The following is a 24,629-nucleotide window of genomic DNA, read 5'->3' as shown; positions in this document are numbered from 1 at the left end:
TACATTTACTAGCAATCCCACATAAATTACATAATCAAGTACATCAACTAAATACTTAATACTTGCTCCCACAGTGCACTGTAGTCCATTTATTTATATAGGCTAATGGATTGAAAAACAGTAATTGATGTTTGGTTGTGTGCTTGTCAGAATAAATCAGCCACAAAATGATTCACATTAGTAGTTGTATTTAACAGTTCAAAACAAATGTACACTTTTTCTCAATGGTATATTAATTATTTACATTGGCCGTTTTTCTTACACAAATCAATTCAAACCTTGTTCAATCAAGTACAGTAAGATTAGTGTGGTCCAGTCGTATAACGAAGGCCTTATAACTTCATTCCAAACATAATACTGTTTAAATGAATATAATTCAGCACCCATTGACATACCAGACTATTGTTCAGTACTGTAAAGAGTAGTTGCATACTACCACACAGTACTATCCCTCAAAGAGTATTCCAGTTCTGCATACTACATTTGGACAATCTTGACCAACAGAATACAGTATATTGTTAAGTACCATACAAGGCAGTCACGCCCAGATCAGTGTTGGGATCACTGGAAATTAATGCTGCTTGTGATCCACTGTCAGTTTTCTAATAACTTGGTTAAAAAAAAGGAGAAAAAAGAAAATCCACACTCACAATAACAACCTTGATTATCATCCTTGCAGTCATTGAAAACCATTATTCCAAAAATTAAACTACAGCTGTAACTACTCCTCCATCACGTTCTTTCCCTGTGTCCGATAGACGGGAAAGTAAATATATGGGAAAACGAGCACCAAAAACTGCTGAGAGGTGGGAAGACCAACCATACATTACTACTACCCAGCGAGAGGGGAAAACATCTTTATCCCCTCTCCTCTCTTCCCATCTTCTCTAACTTTATGTCCCTTAATATGTTTCTCCATTTACTTCTTTTTCCTTTCCTGAGAGCAGCGTGGACAGTACCTGGGGGGAAAAACAGAGCAGACTGAGGGACTGGCAAAACAGGTGTTGAATATACCAGTGAGTAACAACAGCTGTTCTGTAACATAGTATGTCATGTCATTGCTTAGACTTAGTTTTTAGTTCTCTTTTTTAATCTAAAAGACTTGCTTAGTAAATCACCACATTATTTAATTTGTACAGCAGTTAGGCTCATCCATCCCTGTAAGCCCCTTCTCACCATTTTCCTCTGGGCTTGGTTGTCAGTCCCACGCAGGCAAAGTGGAACCACTCAATGGAACACTGCAAAACGAAGCCGGGGTTTAAACTCAAACTGCCACTTAATACAACAGCAGCTTTATTAAATGGTGCGACGGCACTGAATATCTCCCTGCACTCACATCCGTGTTGTCACAGCCAATCATTTCTCCGTACGACACCTGGTGACAGAGGCAGTACGTGGGCTCGTTGGGATCCACTGGCATGTCCAGCACATCGGAAGGGTGGACGTTCCCGAAATTCACTGCAGGAGCATTGAATTCCCCCCTGACAATGGAAAAGGGATTACTGTACACAACAGCAAACAGGTACTGACAGACTAGACATAGCTTCTGTATTTGGGCATTGCTATATCTAATCAGTAAACACACTAGAAATATCACAGAGCTAAGGAGGCTTGTAGAGAACACTGAAACTGAGAGTGGCGACATGGATCTATGTGTAAAAACAAGGCGGAAATTGTACATTAAAATATTAAGGAAGCATCTGAAATATTACTTTAAAAAATACATACGTATGGATAAGCTTTACTTTCTTCTGTCCGTTTTTGGGGCTGCCATCATCATCTGAGTTCTTCACCTTTGACCGAGTTCGAGCCACTTTCTTCTCTTTGGGCCCTCGTGACTCACCTGGGGGAAACCAAAAGATATAGAATTTTAAAAGTCTATTATAGATTGCACTGCAGGCAGAAATAAAAACAAAATATAAATAATTTTTAGAAAATTCGAAACAACTACATTTACAGTCAAATTGCAATAAACGTGTCGATAAAATATAAGTGTACAAACAAATGTTCAGATTAAAATACAAAATAATGTACAATATGGATGACAGGCCCGATATGACATCCTTCATATTGGGTGTGTCATCACAGAATTCACAGAAACCTAAATACACGACTTGCTCTTTCCTCACTTTGAACCTTCTGACATATAATGTAGTAAAGTTATAGCAAAACAATATACCGCAAATACATGTAATTGTGGCGCTCACTCTTTTTTCCCTTGCTGGAGGTGGAGTCATAGTCGGTGCTCTCAATCTGCTTCTCCTTTAGGTCTGCTTCAAAGCGGGCCAAGTCTGTGTCTAGCCGCCGGATATGTTTGTCCACCTGGATTAAGCAAACTGAGCTTAATAACAGCACAGGGCATGTCCTATTTTGTCATGATTGCAAGCACTAAACCAATAACGTCTAAACTGGATAACTCATAGCACCAAGCTCAATAATCAAACACTTCACAGTTCACAGATAACTCAACGTTTAATAAGGAGTAATTCGTACAAAATATTACATAGTGAAAGCAGATAGGAAAATGCATTCATGGTGCTTAAAAGCTGTGCACATACAGGCTGCATGGTAAGTGTTAATGGTTGCCAACTGCAGACCACAGGGCCCAAAGGAAACTACTACCTCCAACCAGACAAATATAAGAAATACACCAATTGGTTCATCAAACTGTAAGAAGCACAGCGCTCCAGCTTGTGCCGGTTGCTGACCATTTCATATGTCTGCATAGCCAGCTGCACTTTGTCATCCCCAAACTCTTTGCACTTGCTATAGGATTGCTGGATTTGGCGCAGAAGGGATAGCTTCTGTTCTGAAGACAGCGTCCGTGCATTGGATGTGTACTCTCGTGCCAGCGAATCAATCTGTCCCTTCAGGTCTGTAATGGAAGGAGAGGTAGGTGTAGCACTGAGTGCACAAGATGTCAACATTCCAAACATCACGAAGCGTGAATATGGACATGACACAGACAAAGAGAATACTTTTTTGAGAGGGCGGCCCAGATCCCAACATATACATACAAAAGCATGCTCAGAAGCCCCCAACAGAATGATACTGCTACTGGTCTCATTCTCACTCACCCTCGGTCCGTTGGTCCAAATCTCTCATCAGTTGGAAATTCCTCTGTAGCTCAAACGGCAGATTCTCTATGCCTGTAAAAAGGTAATCGACTTATTATCCAGAAAAACAAAATTATCCATGTAGCTCATTTCATAAAACCGTTAAAATCAAATGCTGCTTATCAATCCAGTGTCGCGCATCATAATATTTCTGCACATCAAGTAGGCTAGTTTGCTTATAAGCCACATTGTTGGCGAATGGACACGGAAATGTCCCACTTCGCAAATAAACAAACGTGACTTTAACATGCAAATACAAGCACAGGCGTACATCGAATTGATAATTCAAATACAAACTAGTTACTCGAAACGAACAGCGTGGCAAACGCTGTGAAGAGTATAAAGCCAGTAACGCGTGCAGTAATGTTAGCGTTAACTTAGCTTGCTAATGCAACAATGTCAAGCTAAACTAGCCGTTTTATTTGAACGAAGCGTATAGTCCACGTAACTGGCTTGTAACAATAACCAGACTGTCGTTTACATCGTAGTACACTCGATCTAACAATTGATTGCAAATATACAGTACAAATGTACTCACTATCCAGGTAGTGTTCTAAATACATCCCCGCCGCCATTTTAGATAACAAAAACAACAGCTCTTCCGGTTAGAAAGGAAGTAAGGGAGACAGCAACCGTTGATTGACGGCCAAAAAAAAGTTGATTGATGGTCATCGCCATCTTTGTCTATAAAGCCATTTATCACTAATTTCTACAGTGCCTCTAAATGTCTCACATCAAGGGACGTGATTAAGAAATATATATTGATACAAAGTAGAAAATTAAATCCCTTATCAAGCACATTTTACCATCACCTTAAATGTATACAAAATACAGCTAATCTTCATTTGTGGGTTTCAGTTGAGATTAAGTACTCTGTGGAGAACTACAGCAGTGTTACCTAGAATAACAATATTACACCCTTGATCACTTCAGTTGGTCCCGTCAGAAAGTTGCAAAGATAATAGTCTGACCTCATTGTAACTCTAATGCAGTCTTTAATAGCAGGATGATAAAGCCACAAAAACAGATTTAGATGTTCAAAGGATGCACAAAAGATAATGTATGCCACAAATGTTAAAATATGACATACATTGCTGCACTATAATATTGTCAAATCATTTTATACTCACATCCTCTCTTTGTAAAGTTTTAGTAATACAATTGGGAATAAAAAAGGAATGATGTATTAACCCAAACCTCTTACTTTTTAATGAAGAAATCTACCTCAAAAAGTACACAGATACTGAAGAAAACAGAGATGACATTTATTCATTCTTTTTACAGAGTAATATTAATCAAATGCATTCTTTTAAAAAAAAATCTTAAGGGCAACATCGTATGACAATCTTTAGGACAAATACATACAAATATAAATCTTTCCAGGAAAGATGCAAGTCATCTGTTGAATTGTGAAATATTGAACTCAGGACATAAAAATATGCCCCCAGAAGTATTGTTGCAATGAACGATGCAGTCTGGTAGTCCCAAGGTTTTTCCAACACCTCTCTCCATCTGAACCCTGCATAGAGATCAGTGATTGGGTCCACCTTCCGTTCTCCATCCAGTCTACAAATACAATTCCCCACTTCACATGTTAGCCTGCATGTCACATGATTACCATCACAGTTGTGCGCTGCTCACGCCACTTCTTCTTTTTTCAGCATCTTCTTAAACTTCTTAAACTTGTTCTTGCCCATTCTGTTACTTTCCTTCGTGGGATTTTTCCTTCTCTTTTTATCACTTTTTTTCTCAAACCTGCTGCCCTCATTTTTCTCCTCTACTTTTGGTTCTTTTGCAGTCTCTGTCCCATCCTTGGCTACCTTGGGTTTCATCTTTCTATCTTTCATGCCTTTCTTTTTTAGCACATCTGTTGGCTTCTTGGTGAGGTTCTTTGCAACAGTTCCATTTGTTGCAACTTTTCCCTTTGCAATTCCTGCTTTGACTTTGAGTGGTTTCTTGCCCTTGACCTTTGACCCTGGGTTTTTAGGGCTTTCCTTTGATGGTGCAGGAGTCTCCGTCTCAGCAGGTACATTCTCCTCCTCTGCAAAGTCCAAAGAGAAGTCAATGTTAACACAGCACCCATTCACTAACTGAACAGGACACAAATAATAACATATAAACAAAATAATTCAGGTTCATTGTGGGCCACATAGAGATAGCCTTACCTGCAGGTTCACCAGCAGGCATGGCTGGAACAGTGTTTGAGAATTTCTTCAGTTTCGCCACAAAGAATCCATCCATGTTGTGCGAGTGAGGGTAGAATCGCCTTGAGAGATGAAGGGAGGGGTGGAACCGGCGTTCTTTGAACCTGAGCAGAGAAAAGAAACAGTGAAGAAAGATCAAAGGCACAAGGCGATGAATACAAACATGGCCCTGTAACTGAAACTCCCAAACGATCAGGTTATTTTCTACTGACTTTGGCTGTGCATCTCAGCTCTCTGATCACTTATACAAGCTCTGACAATATGTTTCAAAGCCCTGTTAACTACCAGTTTTTTTCTATTCAAAGCTATTCTGGACAAGTGAACTTCAAGTGAACATCAATTCACCAAGTCATGAAACATTTCTAATCTGGATTCCACTTGAAATCCTGTCTCCCCCCCCCCCTCTTCAGAGTCCACTCACGGTCACTCTGACCCAAATCCTTTCTTTACCTTGTAAACCCCTCCTTGCCGAAGTCCAGGCCAGTGGGTACCAGTTTGACATTCCTTTTCTTCAGAGCATAGTCCACAACCCATTCATTCTCTTCCACCTGAAGCGATTAGCACAATCATTCCCTTAAGTCTAGTGTTCAGTAATCATCAATGCACCAAAAAGTACAATTTTGTATTAATAGCACACAGTCGTGGCATGAACTACGATGAGCTGGTCCCAGATGTGATATGATTTACACAGTGTAAGTAAAGAGCTCTGGGAGCGGTAGTCACGAAATACTCACCATGATGGAACAGGTGCAGTAGACCAGGTAACCACCGGTTTTAGACTCTGCATTGAGGGAATCGATGGCTGACAGAATGAGCTCTTTTTGCAAGTGGGCACTGCGCTGTATATCAGCCTCGTCCTGAAAAGGAAAAGAGAGAGAAAGACCCTAAATTAGCTCCAAATACCCAACAAAATGGGCCATACGAATCTCACCAAGAGATTCAAAAACAGAACATTCTGGGGATACGTTACCTTACTGGTTTTCACAGCTGGATCTTTGGAAATAACTCCAGTACCAGAGCAAGGGGCATCCAGCAATACTCGATCAAACCCACCCATCACCTGTCAATGAAATACATAACAAATGTAATCAGGATGTACGACATAAATAACTGTCATCCATGAAAATCAAATCACAGAGCATGCTGCAAGTGCCAATGGTCTTCATAGTGTCATAAAAATTCAAGAGTACACTTGACCAAAACATTACCTCACACAGTGATTATGCCCACTGATCACATGCAGACCAAAACAACTACACAGTTACCTCACAGAAACAACCAAAAATGAGGGACAGGGAATGTACCTTAGGAAACTGTCTGCCGTCGTAGTTGCAAATGACCGTGTTGGTGACACCCAGACGATGGATGTTGCCCACCACACTCTTTAATCTCTCTGCACTCGCATCGTTAGCCACGATCACACCGGTATTCCTCATCAATTGAGCTAGAGGCAAAGCAATAATGAGTGTGAGCTTGGGTGGAGTTACTGAAAGTGTTTCAGTAGACACAACATAAAGAATTTGCTAAATCCTATCCAACATCTGAAGGGTACCATACCACTGAAAATCAAACCAATAAGGCTTGGTTCATTTTGTTTTGTAAATACACCAATTTAAAAGCAGACACATACCCATATACGTGGTCTTCCCTGCTGGAGCACAACTCATGTCAAGTACTGACTCCCCCTCCTGGGGAGAAAGCGCCATGACCGGCAACAGACTAGAGGCACCCTGAAGCATGTACTGACCAGCTAAGTACTCCGGTGTTGCACCTAGGACCAAGACAGATTGGAGACGTTAGTACAGAAAGCAGGACTGATCAATTTTATCCAGTCAACATTAGGTCTTACTGAAATAGTTAACTTAGGTAAAGACAGGCCTGAATGCTACAGAAAAAAGAAAAGAAGAAAAAATGAGATTCACCTATAGGTACAGAGGAGTCAAATATGACCAGGCCCACTTTAGACCACTTTCCTAAGGGGTCAAGGTTCACCCCTCTGTTGATCAGGGCCTGAAAGAAAGGAGGCAATGGAGAATGTAACTGAAACATTCCACCGCTGCCATCTTTGTGATAAAACAGAATATGACTTTAGTATAACATATTCCCTTTGTCAGAGTTATTTTTAAGTCTGACTGATTACCTGAGCCAAGTCCCGCCTCCTTGTCTTCAGGGTATTCGTTCGAATAGTGACCGGTCGATGAATTTCATTAGCCTCCAGGAAATCGATCAACTACAAAAAAGGAATAAAAAAGTGCAGATTGATAAATATCAGACAACACTCACTTAATGCAAATGACTCGACCATACAATTGTGGCAAACGGAATCTTGGTATGTAAAAACATAATTTATTCCATTTTATTAAAACTGCCAACATTGAACAGTGCCCCGATGTGTATCAACAGAACAAAAAATTGATACATTTTCGTAAAACAAAATTTAAAAAATAATAAATTCAGCACAACACTGTATGAGGTGCCATGGTCACTGCATTTACTTCTGACACTGGGAAGATGTCCAGCAGTTTCTCAATGAGGAAGGTATTATAGCTGTAGTAAGTCGACAGATCCTTTTTCAGGAGGGAGAGATATTCCGCCCTCTCTTTCCCCTCCTCTCTCTTGCTGGCGAAGTTAGAGAGGACATCCACATTATCCTTAATTCGCTGATAGATCGACTGCAGATCTATAGGCAACAGTCCTGAGAGACAAAAAAGAAGTGTTGGAGGGTAAGTTCAGCAAGGTACTGACCTGAGAACTTTAAGTCATAAAACAAGAAAAAAAAACCTAACTACTGTAAAAGCAATATTTAAAAAAGGAAGTCATAGAGCAAACATAACTGTCAATGTTCTATAAAGAATTAACCAATGAAAACTATATTAGCCCAAAAGACTCTCACCCTCTTTCTCTCTATCCTCAGAATCAGGTAGCTTGAATCTGTCCAGCTCATCAATATTGGCCTGTACGGTGTCCTCCTCATCCACATGCTCGCTCCCACTCTCCTCCTCCTCCTCCTCCCCCTCATCATCCTCCTCATCATCGCTGTCCTGCTCCATGGCCGCCTCCAGCTTCTTCTGTTTCCTGGCAGCTCTCTCAATGGGGAGCAGCTGATCGGAGCATGTAGGAGGTGAGTAACAGAACAAGCGCAGAATCAAATGTGCTCTTCATTTTCAGAAGTGTACATACCTCTTCTCCATCAGCATCATCCGCCTCTCCTTCACTGCTGTCCTCCATTGCACCGTAGTCATCTACCATTGCTTCATCATCGTCACTGTCATCATCCCCACCATCCTCCTCCTTCTCCTCCTCATCTTCCTTAGCTTCCTTTGCTTTAAGTCCTGCTCCCGTATTATCCTCTTCCTCGTCTTCTTCCTGCTCCCATTGGCTGTCACTGTCCTCCTCACCGTCTGACTCGTCAACAGGCCGCTTCCGCTTGGCAGGTTTCAACCACTCACTGTTCTCATCGGTGAATCCTAAGAATTAGAAAGACAAAATGAAAGCCTGTCTGATACTGTCGAAGAATGACTGATGCAGAGAGACATGATTGTGCCCTATTTCTGAGAAAGACAGGGAAAGCAAACAGCATATACCTCAGACATCATTCAGATGAGTCCTTATTTTAGTACCGCCAAAGCAGATATTAAATCGCAATAAATCTTGACACACAAAGAATGAATGAGTGCAGACAGCGAGCGAAGACGTGATGAAATTCAGATACCTTTCTGTGGCTGCTTCTTTACAGTTTCTTCTGTAGCCTGGACGGAAGGTTGTGTTCTCTTTGCAGCTCTGCATAAAAACCATCATCATCATCAGAAAATGAAGATAAGAAAAAACCACACAGTGCTCCCATTTTATGAGAATTTGCTCCTGAGAATTCATCTGTGCTAACTGGAAAAATAATTTAGGAGCACATCTACTAATTGGGATGCCATAGTGTGCTCCTAAACTAGCTTGCTCAACTTAGGAGCATATGTGCTCCTTGGAAAAAAAGATATGTTAGTGTAGAGCCCTGTCCTACACTGTATAACATCGCAACACATTAACATGCCTATGTGAACAGCAGGACTTAAGCTCAGACTCCTGGCCTCGCAGAAAACTTGCATTCAGTTTCCAAAAGGTCTGCCAAATTAATTCTTACCGTTTCCTTGCTCTGCTTGACAGTCTTTTTGGCTCTGTGTCCTCTGAAAAATAAATAATTCAAAATGCATTACCACTGACAACATCACATAAGTGCATGAACAGAATAACTACAAAGCAGTTTACAGACAGAGATCTCTAATTTCTTATCATTTTTGTGTTTAAACTTGCACAAGTATAACTGAACATCCTACCTTCCACTAAGAATTTGGCAAGCTCAGTCTCCGCTCCTTTCTGTTTCCTCGCCTTTCTTCCTGGTCCTCGCTTAACCTTATTGGTAGGATCCAACTTCCTTCCCATGGTTCACAGCTACTGTGTGCTGGCTTTCTGTGGAAACATAATAAGACAGCCTGTTATACACAAGATAAAACAAACTTTAAAAGGAATGAATAAATGGTTGGGGAATAAGTTCAAAACACAAGAACATTTCAAAAGTATCAGCCACCCCTGTTGAAAATTCCAACTGTTTTCGACACTGTCTTGTAGCTGGTCAACTAGCTGTTCACCAGCTGACCAGCCTACATAGTCAGCTAGTGCACCAGTTCACCACCAGCTTAACCAGCTCAGTCCAGCTAGAGAACAGCTTTGTCCAGCTACAGAGCAGCTATGACTAGCTACAAGTGTCAAAAACAGTTCAAACAGTCTTAAACAACCTTAGAATCCCAGCTGCTCTTAGCTGGAATTGCTGGTCACTGCTTGAGGAGGGAGTGTAAAAATCAATGTGTTGCCCCACTTGTTACAATATGTGATCAAGCTAAGAGTTTATCTAGCTAAGAGCAAAACATAAAACATACAACTTAAAGTTGCATATATTACATCCATGCATCCAGCACATAAAAGGTTTTGACAGGGATTTAACGATCTGAACAAACTTCAACAATCTCTTAGCAGTATTCAAGTTCCTAGGCTCGGATCTTTCTTACACATCACACGTGGGTCCACGTATTTATAATTTTAATAATTGTGGGTACATTGTCCAGACTTTCCCCAATAATTGATGTATACTTTACTGCCACTGCTCAGAAAATCACATTAGCTAGTTTAAATTTGTATTACTTTTTATACGTGTCTTGTCAAGTGTATCCAACAGAGCGACAGAATGTACTGGTGCCAGAACGGTGCTAAGTAGCATATATTCAGTAGTTAGGAGGCTTATTAATGATGTAGTGGTGTACATTATTTGTTTTACAAATCTAACAAGATATAAAAGTAGCAAGCAGCCGTTTATGTACGCCTAAGATATAAGCGAATAAAAAACGTTTAAATGTCGCTGGCTACCTTCAACGCAGCGAGATTGCTAATTTAGCCAAGTTATCCTGATCCACACAAAACTTACTTATTATAGATACGGGCGATCCCGTAATTTATGCAATCTTCTGACTGCGTCTTTCTCCACTCTCTCTCAAAAAATATATTCGTTGGTGGTCCACGGTTTATTTTCAATGTCTGATTAGCAGTCTTACGGCACCATATGAAAAACACGCACATGCAACTCTACGCACACGTTTGTTCCCGGAACAAGAAAACTCACGTGTTTCCTGTCCATAGGGAAAGTTGATTGTGTCGCCTCGTTATGACGTTGTGCGTTCTTGAGTACCATAAAAATCACTTGTTTATAGCCGATGGTTCGAATAGACATTCATATACAACGCTCTACAAACAAAAACTTCCCAGTCAATGTTATCTGGCGACAGTAAATTGTCGCCAGATAATTTATCGTGCATATTGTGTACCACAATATGCACGATATTGTGGTACACAGCACACAAGTTCTGAAATGGGACAATTTAAAACGATACGGCTTGTCAATTTCAATTCAGGATTCATGTTTGATTTTGTTCGTATCGTTTGAAAGTTGGAGGATAAAAAGCTGATCACGGTTGAATAATCCAAACGCAGCGTGGAAATTGCAGTGTGCTTAGCTGGAGTTTAAAATTCAGATTTAGAACCCTACACCACAGAGCTACAATACAACTGGAACAACTACCCAAATAAGTTAAATGAGGATTAGCTGTTCTAGTTTAGACGCAGTTCTGTGGTCTAGAGATTCAACTCTAAGGTATAAACTCCTGTGAAGCTTACTGCAATTGACCCACAGTGTTTGGATCATTCATCCAGATGTTAGCATTAAAATTTACATATCTGACCATTAACTATTGTCTTTGTCAGTCTGTCTTTGGTTTTATCATTTTGATTAATGGAAATCGCTCTACTGTGAAGCAAAGCCTTTAGACCTGTAGCTTACTGCATTTTTGTTATTAATTAACCTGTTTAGTGGGTTCCTGACCTGAGTGGGATAACCAGTTCCAGTGCAAGAGGGGTTTCAGGCAGCAGAGAGATGATTCAGAACAGACTTGACATCTCTCACGCATCGACCATGAGACTCACGCATCGACCATGAGACTCACGCTTGGGAGTCTTAATCGCATGCTCTCGCACTTCAAGAAATCTCACGACAGTCCCATATGATGCGAACACAGTCATTTTCATTCAACATTGAACTTTTTGTGTGAAGTAATATCCTCAAACTCTGAGATGTTGCTCATTTCCATATCATATACATCAGCTAGGTTGAGTGTGCCCCTGAAAGACTCATGTCTTCATTTAACTTCTAACTGAAACCAGTATCTGGCACTGCTCAGTTGGTAGACCCTCAACAAGGGCGCAGGGTGCATTTAAATCTACATTGGATTCTCCCAACAACACATTTGGCCCCCAGTTTCCTATCAGTGAGATAAACACGTCCCTAAGAATTAACATGTTATGCAGCTGCAGCTGACACGGTAGTTTCTCAAGGCATACTTCAAGATTCCAAATAAATCAATGTGAAAAAATAGCACCCCTGCCCCAAGATCACTGTATTATGATTAAGTAATTGTGGCAACAACTGCAAAAAGTATCTAATATATGTAAGTTTTGATTGTTAGCATTCGCACTGGATACCCTTGATGTTTAAAACATGAGCATGTTTATATATCTGTGGACAGGACACCTCTAAATCTGCATTTAATCATCCATGATTTTACACTGTACATAGTGGGTACTACCTCTCAATCTCTTGCCTATTAAAACAAAAACAAAAAAAGAGACAGTTAGCTATCAAAATGACAGTTTATTTATGTTCTACACAAAACTGTACAGAAGAATAATGCAGTCATAAAAAGAAAATCATATACACTGGAATGCTTCCCCTGTGAACAAAAACCCACACAAAAAACACTCATTTATCTACATATTTTATGTATGCCTTTGACAGAGCCAGGAGTGACCAACCAACAGGTCCATTCAGCATTCAGTTACTGAGTAAATTAAACTCTTCACCACTGAGAATACATCATTTTGTATTCTGTAAAGCACCGGGCACATATCCAACGCTGCTAGTCAAGGCTCACGGTCAAACATCACAAGTGTCCTTTCGTGCGCACTCAGACGACACTCTTCATTCACTGCAGGCCCCCTCAGATCACAACACACCCCAGACCTCCTCGAAGGCCGAACACATTTTAGCACAGGTCAAGGCTGCAGACAGAGGGTAGTTACTGATCGATACTGTCTTCTCTGTGTAATCCACATTTACCTGAGGGGAAAAATGAAAGGCAATTACCATCATTTAGAAAGAAAACCTTAACCCAGGAGAGTATCGATGCAATACAATCATTGTTATTAGTAATAAGGAATTCCTCTACTGAGATTGCAAGCTAGACTGATTAGGACTTTACATTCGTACCTCCACAGGGCTCATCAGTGCAGTGAATCCCCGATGACTTAATACAAATAGCCCTTCCCCGTTCAGAAAGTATAAACACAAAAACACCCCCCACCCCAAAAACTCAAGAGAACTCACTGCTCCATGTGCAAATGCTCCAATCACAACGGTGGCAGGCCCCTCCTCTGGAACAACAGTCCGAGGACAGACCGCCTCTCCTGCAGAGAAGGAGGTGGCGATGCGGGGGCAGCCGGGGGGCAGGTGATCTGACACAGGGTTTTTAATGAGCCTCAGCAGCCGCTGGGGCCCGTCGGCAGCCCTCACGCTCAGCTTGTGAAGAAGCTGGACTGGGGGAGAGAAGGAGAGTTAAAACGAGCAGCTGAAAGGGGAGAGGATGAGGACAGAAACATGTCAGAATGAGCTATGAAAAGGGGGTGTGGGCTGACAGTCCGCGTCATCGCCACACTTCACACATCCCACTTTTTTACATGTCAGGTATTCCAACTAAAATAATACGTGGTTACCATGGCACCAGAGATGACTGCCCACTGAAGAGAAGTTCCTTACCCATAAGGCCACAGAAGCGAGCAAATGTGCGTGGGATTCGGGTCTGTGGGTTTATCTCGATCAGTGCATTCTTCTCTGTGTGAACATACACTTGCAGCAATCCAGCGCGGTTCAATGGACTGTCCAGTAACATCAATAGGCACTGATAGCGAGAGACCACAAAGCGTGACGAGACGTTACAACAAATTAATATTATTGAAAATAGGTAGGAAATATTAAGACTAACTAAATTTAGTTGGTTCAAAACGATGCCATTGACATTACCTGATGTGTGATATCAGGTCGAATGCTACCTGGATCCCTTCCATTCTTTATGATCATGCTTTTGTGTTGGTCGCAGTTAAGCAGCTCAAACGTCTTTCCGACCTAAGGACAGTAAGACAACAAAACATTTGACGTAACTTGTATATTCGTCAGACTGAATATGCAAGCAGTTGTTAAGTTAAACTAGCCACCAACCAACCAAGTAAGCTAGCTGGCTATGATTAATGAGCAGAAAATTATATTTTCAACACAGGAAAAGATACATGGTTAAAAACGGGGAGAGACGTAAACACTTTAAGTTAGCGGCAGCACCGACGAAGACAAGCATGCTAGTCAGCAAATGCGGGTCCAAAAGGGACGATAAAAAACAACCTTTACAGTTTCCAGCGTCGCTCCCTCGAGAACAACGACAAGACGTCTATCTGACATCCGTTCATGAAGGCTTCGCTGTTGTTTGGCAGGTTTAGGCTCATATTCGTCTAAATGTTCCAAGCCACGTTTATCACCGGAGCGCGCTGCCATCTTGTTTGAAGTAAGAACTTGACGTCTGAGAAATTGTGCGTCATCACCAAAAGTGGTGGTGGGAAGTGAAGTCCAGCCAGCCAAAAACTTGAAGGGCATTTAACTCCAACAGAACCCATTACTGACACCTAACGCATCGATGATAAATGGGAAATTGCAGAACTGCTCAAATCATGCTGTTGTTATGCAATTTAAACTTATGAAAAAATCTATCTCAAGACTTCCACCCGAGAATAAAAAGTATCTTCTTTTACATCTTTGACTGTGATATTCTGAGGTGTTGTGGGTAATTTCACGTGAGGTTATGTGCTTAGTTTTGGTTTCACAACAACACAGTTGTACACAAGTATTTGCTTTATTGCTGTACGATAAAACATATTTTTGAAATGCATATAATATAATTATAACATTTTAATGAGCCACAGTCCAGAAGTTTCTATACAAGCCCATAGATAGCTAGTCTCACTTTTAAGCAAAACAAAACTAACCTGGAGAGACCATAAACATATTGATGTTAATATACATACCTGCACAAATGTATTATAATATATCTATCACAATTCTAAGGCATCTATGGCATAGACAAATATAGTCATTTTTTCTGCTCTTGCTTTCTGTTTACAAAGGTACACACTTTCTCTAAAGACATCTAACTGCCATACAGTTTAAATAAGCCTCATAATACTGCACTCAGATCATTGGTAGAATGTAGATGTTAACAGACTTATAACCGCACTCAGACCCTAAAAGACTCATAAAATTCACACTCACACACTGCCTGGCACATCATAACCACACTCATACCACAGTTGTAGGCAAGCACTCAAGGGAAACCTATCCCAGTCATGATATATGCAGGGATGCCATCAGGACATCTGAGCGCCATGAAAAGATATGGCACTTGGCCCCTAAAAAATATAGTGATGACATCGCTATTATTCTGCCCTGTCAATCCAGGCATCCAGCCATTACCATTTTTAACCACATTAGTGGCATCCCAGTATATATTTACAGAAGACATTATTTTATCGGCTGAACATCAGCACTTTTGTAAGAAACCTTTGTGGGAATTGTGGGAGCAAGTCATTGGTTGTGGGCAAAGGTCAGAGTTCATGCAGATGACAGTTACCAGGAAGAAAGGCTCAAAGGGCAAGTGTTCTTTGACTGGATCAGAATTGCAATTATTCTGGAATAAGATGGTAAAAACAATAATTAACATCGGCATTAAGAGCATACATTTGAACTTTTGAGAACTAGGATGTATATTATGACATCTGAGAGCAAATCCGCAATTCCTTCTTTAGAAAGATTTTAGAGTGAAAGAGTTTGGGTTTACAGTGTAAGTGTCCAAAATGCACCCTATAACCGTACTTAAAATACACCACACCAAATAACGTTGAAATCCGGTCACTTGTGGATTTTCTCTCCACCAAAGAATTTAGCAAAAGAACATTCGTCTACCTTCATTCCTTTTCTCCATACCTGTGCGAAGGAGGCGAGGAACAGATGGGTGTAAGACAGGCTAGAAAGAGAGGTGTCACCATGGTACTTGAGCAAACTCTGTTCATATGCCTGGGAGTCAGAGGGAAACAAACAGAAGAAAGATCACGCCAGGCGGTTTTGGATTGTGGGCCAGTCAGCTGTGAACGATGCCCATGCAGTAGATGCTCACCTGCAGCGCAACATGGAGTGCAGTGTGCTGAACCCATATGGCTTGCTGCTGTGCGGGAGTGAGTGGGGGAGGGTCTGTCCTGCGCGCGCTCTTGGTCAGATGAAGGTAGTGTGCCCACACGCAGTCGCTGACTTTCTTTGGGGCCTCACTCTGGGACTGAACTGCAGATAGAGAGAGCATCAGCACAGCATGCATTCACACTACAATCATACTACAGGTACTAGAACTGCAGTTCGAACTTATACATATTGGGCCTGACCTATTAAGAAGCCTTTTAGCACATGCAAAACCAATGACATGGCCAATTATTGGTCATGGTATTTGTTTTGCACCAATCCTTGGCTGTGTTATTAGTTTTGCATGTGCTAAAAGGTTTTTACACATTCTAAAGGTCTTAGAAAATCAGGGCCCTTTGTATTGATCCTTTGCCCTTACCTTTGTATCAGGATAAAAGGCAAGTCAATTTTCCCCCTCATAAACAGGCAGAAACTGCAATCATCTAAATTAATTAGCCAAACTGTGCTTTTGAAAAATAAAACTAGCACTTGCAGTTATTTGAAAGTTTAAGTAAAGGAGAAATGTTGATTGAATCCAGGCCTTTGTCATAAATATGGTTTGTAACACTCTGCTGCCAACATTGAGGGTTGGCGTGAGATAGGAAACAGAAAAACAGCCACAGAGGGAAATTAATAGAAAAAAACGGGAGGGAAAAGCGGGTTCAAAACACCACAAAGAGGGAGTAAGATCAGATGGAGAGTATAGAGATAGAGAGAGTATAGAGAGTACAACAGTCATTATCAAAACACAGACAGAGAGTGGAGAGAAGTATTGCATTACTGTCGGGCAGGAGGAGGTACAGAATTTCTTTGGCCATCAAGGTCCCCAATATTCCATAATTGACAGCCCTGAAAAACAGTTAATATGGCCGATTCAAGATAACGTATTTCTCAAAAGATTAAATTAGACGGAATGCTAAGCAGTCTTACAAGGCAACATCAATAAAACCACCATTGCAATGCATTCAGGGAGTATTCAGAATTTCATGGACGCAGTCAACATTACAGGTAGTTCCTGTCACTATAGAAGCGCTGACAATGACAAGCGTGTAAGCATCAGTCACCAAAATACTGATACCTGGGGTAGGAGGGATGGAAGGCAGGAGGAACAAACATTCCCAAAGGAACATTTATCTCCTCACTGGAAAACGATGGCGTGAGTGACAAGCTTAAGGAAACAAAAGAAGGGATAAATAAAACAGAGGACTCATTACATTGCTAAAGAATGAATTAGATTATATATCAAATTGAAGCAGAGTGAATGGCACACACTGTGTTCTTCTTTGTAATGTCATATTGATATGAATATCATCCTACCCTCACACACGTACACACACACACACACACACACACTGCCTACACACATATCAAGTGCTGTCGTCTGAGAGAAAAGTTTGGTCCTTCTCTTCTGCTGAAGAGAGAGAGTCTGTAGATAGTTGGAGAAGTAATCATCTTCACTGACTGCCACCTGAGAGACACAGAGAGACCACCATTTTCAGCGACTATAACAGCAACATTTATAACTACCTAGAAATCATATTACTCTGGTTACTAGTAATAGTCTATGCATATTTACCTCTGAATACTGCTGGTCTATTTTTTCTTGACTTAGAATTTCTTTGTTAATTGAAAGTCTTAGAGTAAGAGATCCAACCTATGAACAATGGGAACATGGCGGTAATTAGTATTAGCATTGTAAGCAGCCTTATTTTCAATAAGAGTGATTAACATTATATCATTCCAACATACATCATTTTTTACGATAATGATAACAGGTTTTGTTCTGTGATGGCCATCACTCTTACCCTGTTCAGAATAGAAGAGTGCAGCTCCTCATTTCTCCATTTAAGAATGGATAACCTGGACTTCAGGGAGGAATATATGTTTTCTATAAACTCCTCTGCCTAGTGAAGCAGAAAGCAAAGACACAAAGACATGTGCGGAATTGAATTTTCTTGCTCCAAATTCATTGTCTCCATTTTTCTCTGAGAAAATGTTCTGATACCCATGGCATGCCCACCCCAACCTCCTGCTCACCTCTTTTTCTCCCACTCTTTCTTTCAGCAAGGCGGTGAGCACAGTGTCAAACCCTTTCTCTGTCTCCAAAATGCACTTCTTCCAGTGGGGGATGACCTTGAGAATATTAGTGACTGTTAGACTTCAAAGAACTGTTGAACTGTTTATGGAACAGGCATTTCTAATACAAAAGACCACAATTCCAATTAACTTTCTTTTGATACACACCATTTTAGTTCTGATCACAAGTGTCATAGGCAATGTAGTTCTTGGTACTCACATCCAATCTGTCTCCAAGCCCGACAGACAGATTTCTTTGTATTTCAGCAAACTCAGGGTTTAAAGCTGGTATGACCTTGTGTAAGAGGCTGAGGATCATAAAGGTGTGGAGTGGGCCACTAGAACAGAGGAGAGAGAGAGAGAGAGAGAGTGATGGGGATTGGGGGGCAAGACATGTATTTTAAAAGGTCACGGTACACCTTAATACATACAGAGTGTGACAATTTCAGGACAAATTCTTTGGGGCAGTTCCTCAATTTAAGGGTATCACCCAGTGATGTGATTCCTCATTTAAAAATGGATCCGTATATCAATTCTCTGTCTTTGCACACAGTGCTTGTTTATCTTCTGAATTCCCCTGGCATAGTACAATGTATGAACTCATGCCTACAGCTGACAACCGTAATACATAATTAATCAGACATTTTGAGTACAAGTTAAACCACCAGCTTTTTTCTTTTTATCATATCAGGCAGCAAGATTAATTCAGCTCTAATGAGCTCAACACTGGGCCATAATGTGATCTCTGCTAATTGAACTATGCTTTCAAAAAGCAATGCAATTTAATTATATTCAGCAGTGTAGTGCCCAGGACTGGCCTCAGTAGGCTGCTACAACTGGGTACATGATTCATTTAATTTAAAGTCAGGTCATAGCAACAAAGAGACGCTGTGAGAACAGACTTACTTAAGCACATGGTACATTGATACAGGGTGGAGGGTAGAGGCCAAGTTGTTTTTAACTCTTTTAGCTTTTGTTTTATGCGCAAACCGATACGATTGGGCTTGAATTGGACCTTTCGTCATCGTACCTGCCAGTCATTTCTGGATTGCGTTGCCATTTGCTGATGGTCTTGGACATGTGTATGATGTACGGCAGGTTGTGGAGGAGGACAACGTCAGACTGGTTGACAGGGATGGGGTGAAAGGTCGCCCGCAGACAGCCTAGCCAATCAATGGCAGGGGCAGCAGCCTGTGAAAACGGGCCAGTTACGGGGTTAAAATGGTCAAACCGGAAGCAATGAAGCACACAAAGGAACATGACACAGACACAATAGACACACCCATTCCACACAGGCGGGAAAGCAATGGAAAAGGTGCTATGTCAAAGGCAGTGTCGAGCAGACAGACGAATACAGGGAGAGGTGGTGGGACGGGGGCAGGGAAAGGGAACGCTGGAACCTGCAGCTCCTTCAAGGTCATGCGCTGGTACAGCAGCTGCTGCTGCAGGCGGTGCGTCAGGGGGGAGGCGGCCAGGGTCAGCTCAGACATCAGCTGTAGGAACATGCCCGTGTGCAGATTAGTGCTGCTGGACGGCACGCCCAAAAGAACCAACAACTGGAGATGGAAAGAGAGGAGCTGGCGTAGAGTCTGGAGGACGGAGAGAGTGAGGGAGGGAGGGAGGGGAGAGAGAGAGTTGGTATGACTTGGGGTGTAAGCATAACCACATAAATACTGGTAATATCGATATTAATCTTTATTTTGTATTAATAAATATAGGAATACTTAGCACACGCTAATTAATGGAGGGACAGAACTACAAAGGCAATATTAAAAACACTTATAAGAGAAGTTTATACACTTTCAGTTTCACTGCAAATCATTCCTAAGCCTTGGTTTACAGCCTGAGAAGTCGCTATCACTAAAATAGCGCTGCACTGACAACCAATACACATTTCAACCACAACAACCTCAATCAAAAGCACAATCATACCGGGACATTCACTGTAGATTTCTGTTTCTTGCTGTCCCATTCCACAGGAATGTGAAACTCTGGTTGATCTATCTGTGGGAAATGGGAAGGCTTTCATATAACATCCCTTTTGCAGATACCTGCTGTAGTGCATACTATAAGTACTGGTGTTTCATGTTAAGTTGGCCTCCTGTTATGCCAACCAGTAAACCAATATCAAGAGAACAACATAGACTGATTTTTAGCCCAGTCTAAACAGACCAATATAAGCTACAATGGACATCATTGTTTGCCAACCTACTTGTAGAACCTAATCAAAATTGGCCAGGAGCCTCACTGACCTGTATGTACTTCCTGTGGCCACTAGAGTCACTGTCATTGGGATTCTTGCCAACATAAACACTGAAGAATGGAAAAGTGGCGTATTCTTTCATCAGGAGAGAGAGTATGACGTTGAAGTCGGTGCGATTCCACTTTCCAAACACAGCCCAGCCCCCAAGCTACAGAGAGAGAGAGAGAGAGTCTCAATATTAATGTAACTATCAAAAGATACAAGCACTAGAGTTGAGGTGGTGATTAAAGGAAGGCTTTATTCAGTTTAAAGTGTGAACTTTATCTCCATATTCTTTCATCAGTCTACAAAGAAACAGCACAGACATGTCAAGTGAACGCATGAAAATCCTTCTCAAAATAAACACGAAACAAAGAAGCAGAGAAATTTTTATTACTGTGATGCCAAGAGTCACCTTCTCTATGAGCTTCAGAGCCGGTTGTGGCCCAGCTTTCTCTATGGTTCCCGTGTCCATACAGCTGCGGTAAAACCGGCGCACTTTCTGCTCCGCTGAGTTCGCCGAGCTTGGCCTGTCTGGGGATTCTGGGAAGTGGGAAGTTTGTTTTAAGTTAATGCTGATATTAACATTAAAAAAAGCTGGATAAAACACAGAATAAAGTCCCACGGTGAGGTACTGTCAGAGCAACAGAAGTCAAGCAAGACAAAAGAACAAAAACTTACCCAAAATGTCTCTTAGTACTTGTAGCAGAGCTGTCTGTTTGTCTGCTAACCTGTCTGGAAGAGTATCCGTATTTGGTTGTCCATCTGTCACTTTGCCCAAATTTACTACTCCCCCTCGCCTTTCATTCCCAGGTGCCCGCTCCTCCAGACCCGCCTTCCCCTGGGCGAGCTCCTTTCCTCTCTGTCTCCCTCTGGTGGCCGCCGCGGGGCCCTCCGCCCTGCAGCTGGCCAGGAAGTAGTCGCAGGGCTGGGCGAAGGGATCCGCCGCGGCCGACAGTCGCGCCGCGGCCTTCAGGCAGTCGGGGGAGAGACAGGGGGGCGGGGCTGAGGACAGAGAAGAGAGACGGCGTGTGAAGCCCGTGCTGCAAGCGCCGCGGCTACTTAGAAGTGACGGCAAGAGGCCCACTCTTCGCACAATGCGTCCCCTCAGGGCCCCCTGAAGACACACCTCGCCGTGGTGTTCCCGGTGGGCCGCCTGTCTTCGAACGGGCGTAATAAAAGAGCCCGAGGCCCAGCAGTACGGAAACGAGGGAGGAGCAGACGAGCGCCAGCAGGATTCGGCGAGATCGCCGCCAGCGGCAGGGCTTCAGCTGGGCAGACTCTGGCTGCAGGAGGGCAGACACGGATTGTTAAATCTTGCAAAAGAGGTTCATTATTGGGACTGTTTTCCCAGTTCCTCAAATACATACATCATATTGCTCATTAAATTTGGTCTGATCTTCATCTAAGTCACAATAATAGACAAACACAATCTGCTTAAACTAATAGCAAACAAATAATTGCATTTCTTTTTGTCAATACTGAGTGTGTCATTTCAACAATCACAGTGTGGGTTGGAAAAAGTATGTGAACCTCTAGGCTAATGACTTTTCCAAAAGCTAATTGAGTCAGGTGTTCCAATCAATGAGATGAGATTGGAGGTGTGGCCTGTAGGTGCCCTGCCCTATAAAAAAGGCACACAAAGTTTGGTTACTGACAGAATCTGCTATTCTTAAAAAACACCTATTCATGTGAAGCATGTTCTGATAAAAACAATTTTCAGAGGACCTTAGAAGAAGAACTGTAGGGATGCATAAAGCTGAAGAAAAGGGTACAAAAGTATTTCTAAAGGCCTGAGTGTTCATCAATCCACAATAAGACAAGTTGTCTACAAATGGAGGAAATTCTGTACTGTTGCTACTTTCCCTAGGAGTCGGCATTCTGCAAAAATCACGGCAAGAGCGCAAAGTGCAATGCTGAAGCAGGTCGAAAAGAACCCTAGCGTAACAGCAAAGGACCTGCAGAAATCTCTTGAACTTGCTAAAGTCTCTGTTCATGAGTCCACAATGAGATGAACACCAAATAAGAATGGTATTCATGGGAGGAAACCACTGCTCTCCAAAAAAACATTGCCCAATGTCTCAAGTTTGCAAAAGACCACCTGGATGTTCTACAACGCTTCAGGGACAATGTTCTATGGATCGATGAGTCAAGTTGAACTTTTTTGTGAAAATGCACAACAACACGGATGGAGAAAAAGCTCAGCTCACCAGCACCATAACCTCATCTCAACTGTGAAGCATGGTGGAGGGAGCATCATGGCTTGGGGCTGCTCTGCTACCTCAGGGCCTGAACAGCTTGCAGTCATTGAGAGAGTCATTGAACAAAGAATGTAAAATTGTATCAAATTTTACAGGAATGCCTGGGTAGCGGTCCGTCACCTGAAGCTTAATAGAAGTTGGGTGACACCACGAGACAATGACACAAAACACATGAATAACTCAACAACAAAATGGTTTATACAGAAAAGAAATTCATGTTTTGGAATGGACAAGTCGGAGTTCAGACCTAACCCAATTGAGATGTTGTAACATGACCTGAAGAGGGCTGTGCAAGCAAGAAATCTGAGAAATATCAATGACCTGAAGTAGGTTTGTAAGGTGGAATGGTCAAAAATGATTCCTGCATTGTGCAAGTCTGATCACCAGCTACAAGAAATATATGGTGGAGGTTATTGCTGCTAAACAGGTTATACCAGATACTAGATTCAAGGGTTCACATACTTTTTTCCAACCTGAATTGTAAATGTTCTGACAATGTGTTCAATACAGACATGGAAAGTGCATGTGGTTAATGTTAATGTGTTAATAGTTTAAACAGAATGTGTTTGTCTGTTATTGTGACTTAAATTAAGGTCAGACCATATTTAGTGAGTAATTAATGCAGAAATTCCAAAGGGTTCAAAAAAGTTTTCTTGCAACTGTATAACACACAGATCAATGCCCATGAAAGGAAATTAATTTTTTTCTCTTGGAATTTACTATTTTAAGTGAAATGTCAAAATATTTATATTTATTGTTGTGTATTTAATTCTTATTGCCAAAAAAGAACATTCTCTCAAGAAAGGTACTATCTAAGGATAGAAAGAAAGCAATCAGTTAGTAGCACCCTGATGCTTATCCTCTCAGTCATGAAAACAGTCCCTAATGCCATCACTGCCCCCTCCTACACCATCAGTTTTCTATTAAGCGTTAAAGTAAATGAGCATCAAGTGCCAGTAATGGATTTATGATCTTTATTCCTCTTAATAATAGCTGTGCTATGAATGTAACCTCAGTACTAGACCAACTCAGTTATAAGAATGTGACAAACAGCGAGCCTACCTGAGATGGTGGTTGGTTGTCAATCATTCTCTTCTTTCTCTGTGCGCCTTTTGGTCCGTCTCTGTGTTGTGCTCCGTGCGTATCTGTTTTGGTTACCTCATTCCTCCCTCTGTCACTAATAGGCCCTCTCCCTCTATCTCTCCCTCTGTCAGCTGTCACCTCCGTCCCCTATCTCCCCTCATCACTCGCTTCTCTCCCCCTCTCTCTCGCCCTCCGCCCGCCACGCGCTTTTCCGCCCCACTCCTCCACTGTCCCGCGCCGTTGCCCAGATGCGGAAGCTGCCGCAACGTTAGCTTCGCGGGGCATTTTGGGTGGAAGCAGGCGTGACTACTTGATTACAAACAAGGGGGCCTTTATTGTGCTTCACAGTAAAAAAAAAAAAGTCTTTATTAATGGACACATTACAAGGACATTGTCAGCGGTGCTGCCTTTTGCAGTTACACTGGTCAGAATGCAATCCAGGGACACAGAGCAGGCCCCGATGGCTGGCATTGTCACAGCAGTCCCTGACACGAGCAGCGGTGTCATGTGCACATGACTAGGCTCTATCACCAGCGGAACACATGGTCGGTGTTTACTGATAGAGCGAGTAATGCGTGCGTGAGAAGCCAATGCGCAATGATACACGTCACTGGCGGCCAGAGAGAGAGAGCACGTGAGGAAGGAGAGATGTGAAGGAACGTGCGTTATGTGAGATGGGAAAGATTCAGCAAAAGAGCTAGAGAGTTACTGCACAAAAAGAACAGAAAC

General features: G+C 41.9%; 4 protein-coding genes across 5 annotated transcripts; all 4 read right to left on the bottom strand.

The window, feature by feature from the left end:
• Window positions 1-171: 171 nt before the first annotated feature.
• On the bottom strand, window positions 172-3,771 carry LOC135240769 (inhibitor of growth protein 4-like). Its single transcript, XM_064310691.1, has 8 exons — window positions 3,655-3,771; window positions 3,078-3,149; window positions 2,709-2,875; window positions 2,208-2,322; window positions 1,729-1,843; window positions 1,337-1,481; window positions 1,177-1,238; window positions 172-959 (listed from the first exon to the last, which is right to left on the bottom strand). The coding sequence occupies exons 1-8, from the start codon at window positions 3,689-3,691 to the stop codon at window positions 920-922; spliced, it is 753 nt and encodes a 250-aa protein (XP_064166761.1). The 5' UTR covers window positions 3,692-3,771; the 3' UTR covers window positions 172-919.
• A 589-nt stretch (window positions 3,772-4,360) lies between these two features.
• nop2 (NOP2 nucleolar protein homolog (yeast)) lies at window positions 4,361-11,001 on the bottom strand. 2 transcript variants are annotated; one of them, XM_064309541.1, is made up of 16 exons: window positions 10,983-11,001; window positions 9,646-9,778; window positions 9,453-9,495; window positions 9,033-9,100; window positions 8,501-8,787; window positions 8,214-8,421; window positions 7,816-8,015; window positions 7,461-7,550; window positions 7,243-7,330; window positions 6,951-7,091; window positions 6,625-6,764; window positions 6,291-6,380; window positions 6,055-6,177; window positions 5,771-5,868; window positions 5,282-5,424; window positions 4,361-5,157 (listed from the first exon to the last, which is right to left on the bottom strand). In XM_064309541.1, the coding sequence occupies exons 2-16, from the start codon at window positions 9,749-9,751 to the stop codon at window positions 4,754-4,756; spliced, it is 2,229 nt and encodes a 742-aa protein (XP_064165611.1). In that variant the 5' UTR covers window positions 9,752-9,778; window positions 10,983-11,001; the 3' UTR covers window positions 4,361-4,753. The 2 variants fall into 2 exon arrangements, with proteins under 2 accessions (XP_064165611.1, XP_064165604.1); XM_064309534.1 differs by lacking the exon at window positions 10,983-11,001 and adding an exon at window positions 10,788-10,976.
• Window positions 11,002-12,543: 1,542 nt separating this feature from the next.
• emg1 (EMG1 N1-specific pseudouridine methyltransferase) lies at window positions 12,544-14,765 on the bottom strand. The gene is made up of 5 exons (XM_064310548.1): window positions 14,361-14,765; window positions 13,989-14,090; window positions 13,725-13,866; window positions 13,296-13,504; window positions 12,544-13,028 (listed from the first exon to the last, which is right to left on the bottom strand). Exons 1-5 carry the CDS (start codon window positions 14,607-14,609, stop codon window positions 12,915-12,917), a joined length of 816 nt encoding a protein of 271 aa, XP_064166618.1. The 5' UTR covers window positions 14,610-14,765; the 3' UTR covers window positions 12,544-12,914.
• Window positions 14,766-14,846: 81 nt separating this feature from the next.
• kel (Kell metallo-endopeptidase (Kell blood group)) lies at window positions 14,847-24,068 on the bottom strand. The gene is made up of 18 exons (XM_064309500.1): window positions 23,880-24,068; window positions 21,686-21,842; window positions 21,238-21,561; window positions 20,972-21,099; window positions 20,567-20,725; window positions 20,247-20,318; window positions 19,715-19,903; window positions 19,345-19,505; window positions 18,535-18,652; window positions 18,276-18,371; window positions 18,044-18,142; window positions 17,815-17,892; window positions 17,603-17,706; window positions 17,317-17,406; window positions 17,020-17,087; window positions 16,183-16,343; window positions 15,993-16,082; window positions 14,847-15,696 (listed from the first exon to the last, which is right to left on the bottom strand). The coding sequence occupies exons 1-18, from the start codon at window positions 23,904-23,906 to the stop codon at window positions 15,550-15,552; spliced, it is 2,268 nt and encodes a 755-aa protein (XP_064165570.1). The 5' UTR covers window positions 23,907-24,068; the 3' UTR covers window positions 14,847-15,549.
• Window positions 24,069-24,629: the final 561 nt, after the last annotated feature.

This window comes from Anguilla rostrata, chromosome 1 (genome assembly GCF_018555375.3).
Source record: "Anguilla rostrata isolate EN2019 chromosome 1, ASM1855537v3, whole genome shotgun sequence".
Lineage (NCBI taxonomy): Eukaryota > Metazoa > Chordata > Actinopteri > Anguilliformes > Anguillidae > Anguilla > Anguilla rostrata.
The sequence above is the reverse complement of the archived record's forward strand: the minus strand, read 5'-3'. Positions and strand labels throughout refer to the sequence as shown.

Coding starts and splice junctions, on each gene's coding strand:
- kel (XM_064309500.1), bottom strand. CDS start 23,906: ATGATTGACAACCAACCACCATCTCAG. Junction 20,319..20,566: donor GCCACAGGAAGTACATACAG/GTCAGTGAGGCT, acceptor CATTTCCCACAG/ATAGATCAACCAGAGTTTCA. Junction 16,083..16,182: donor CACTCCATGTTGCGCTGCAG/GTGAGCATCTAC, acceptor TCTGACTCCCAG/GCATATGAACAGAGTTTGCT.
- LOC135240769 (XM_064310691.1), bottom strand. CDS start 3,691: ATGGCGGCGGGGATGTATTTAGAACACTACCTGGATA. Junction 3,150..3,654: donor TTTAGAACACTACCTGGATA/GTGAGTACATTT, acceptor ACCTTTTTACAG/GCATAGAGAATCTGCCGTTT. Junction 1,239..1,336: donor TTGGCTGTGACAACACGGAT/GTGAGTGCAGGG, acceptor TTCGTTTTGCAG/TGTTCCATTGAGTGGTTCCA.
- emg1 (XM_064310548.1), bottom strand. CDS start 14,609: ATGCCCTTCAAGTTTTTGGCTGGCTGGACTTCACTTCCCACCACCACT. Junction 14,091..14,360: donor CGACGCTGGAAACTGTAAAG/GTTGTTTTTTAT, acceptor TACTGTCCTTAG/GTCGGAAAGACGTTTGAGCT. Junction 13,867..13,988: donor GACCTGATATCACACATCAG/GTAATGTCAATG, acceptor TCTCGCTATCAG/TGCCTATTGATGTTACTGGA.
- nop2 (XM_064309541.1), bottom strand. CDS start 9,751: ATGGGAAGGAAGTTGGATCCTACCAATAAGGTTAAGCGAGGACCAGGA. Junction 8,422..8,500: donor ATGATGCTGATGGAGAAGAG/GTATGTACACTT, acceptor TGCTCCGATCAG/CTGCTCCCCATTGAGAGAGC. Junction 6,381..6,624: donor ACGGCAGACAGTTTCCTAAG/GTACATTCCCTG, acceptor TTTCATTGACAG/GTGATGGGTGGGTTTGATCG.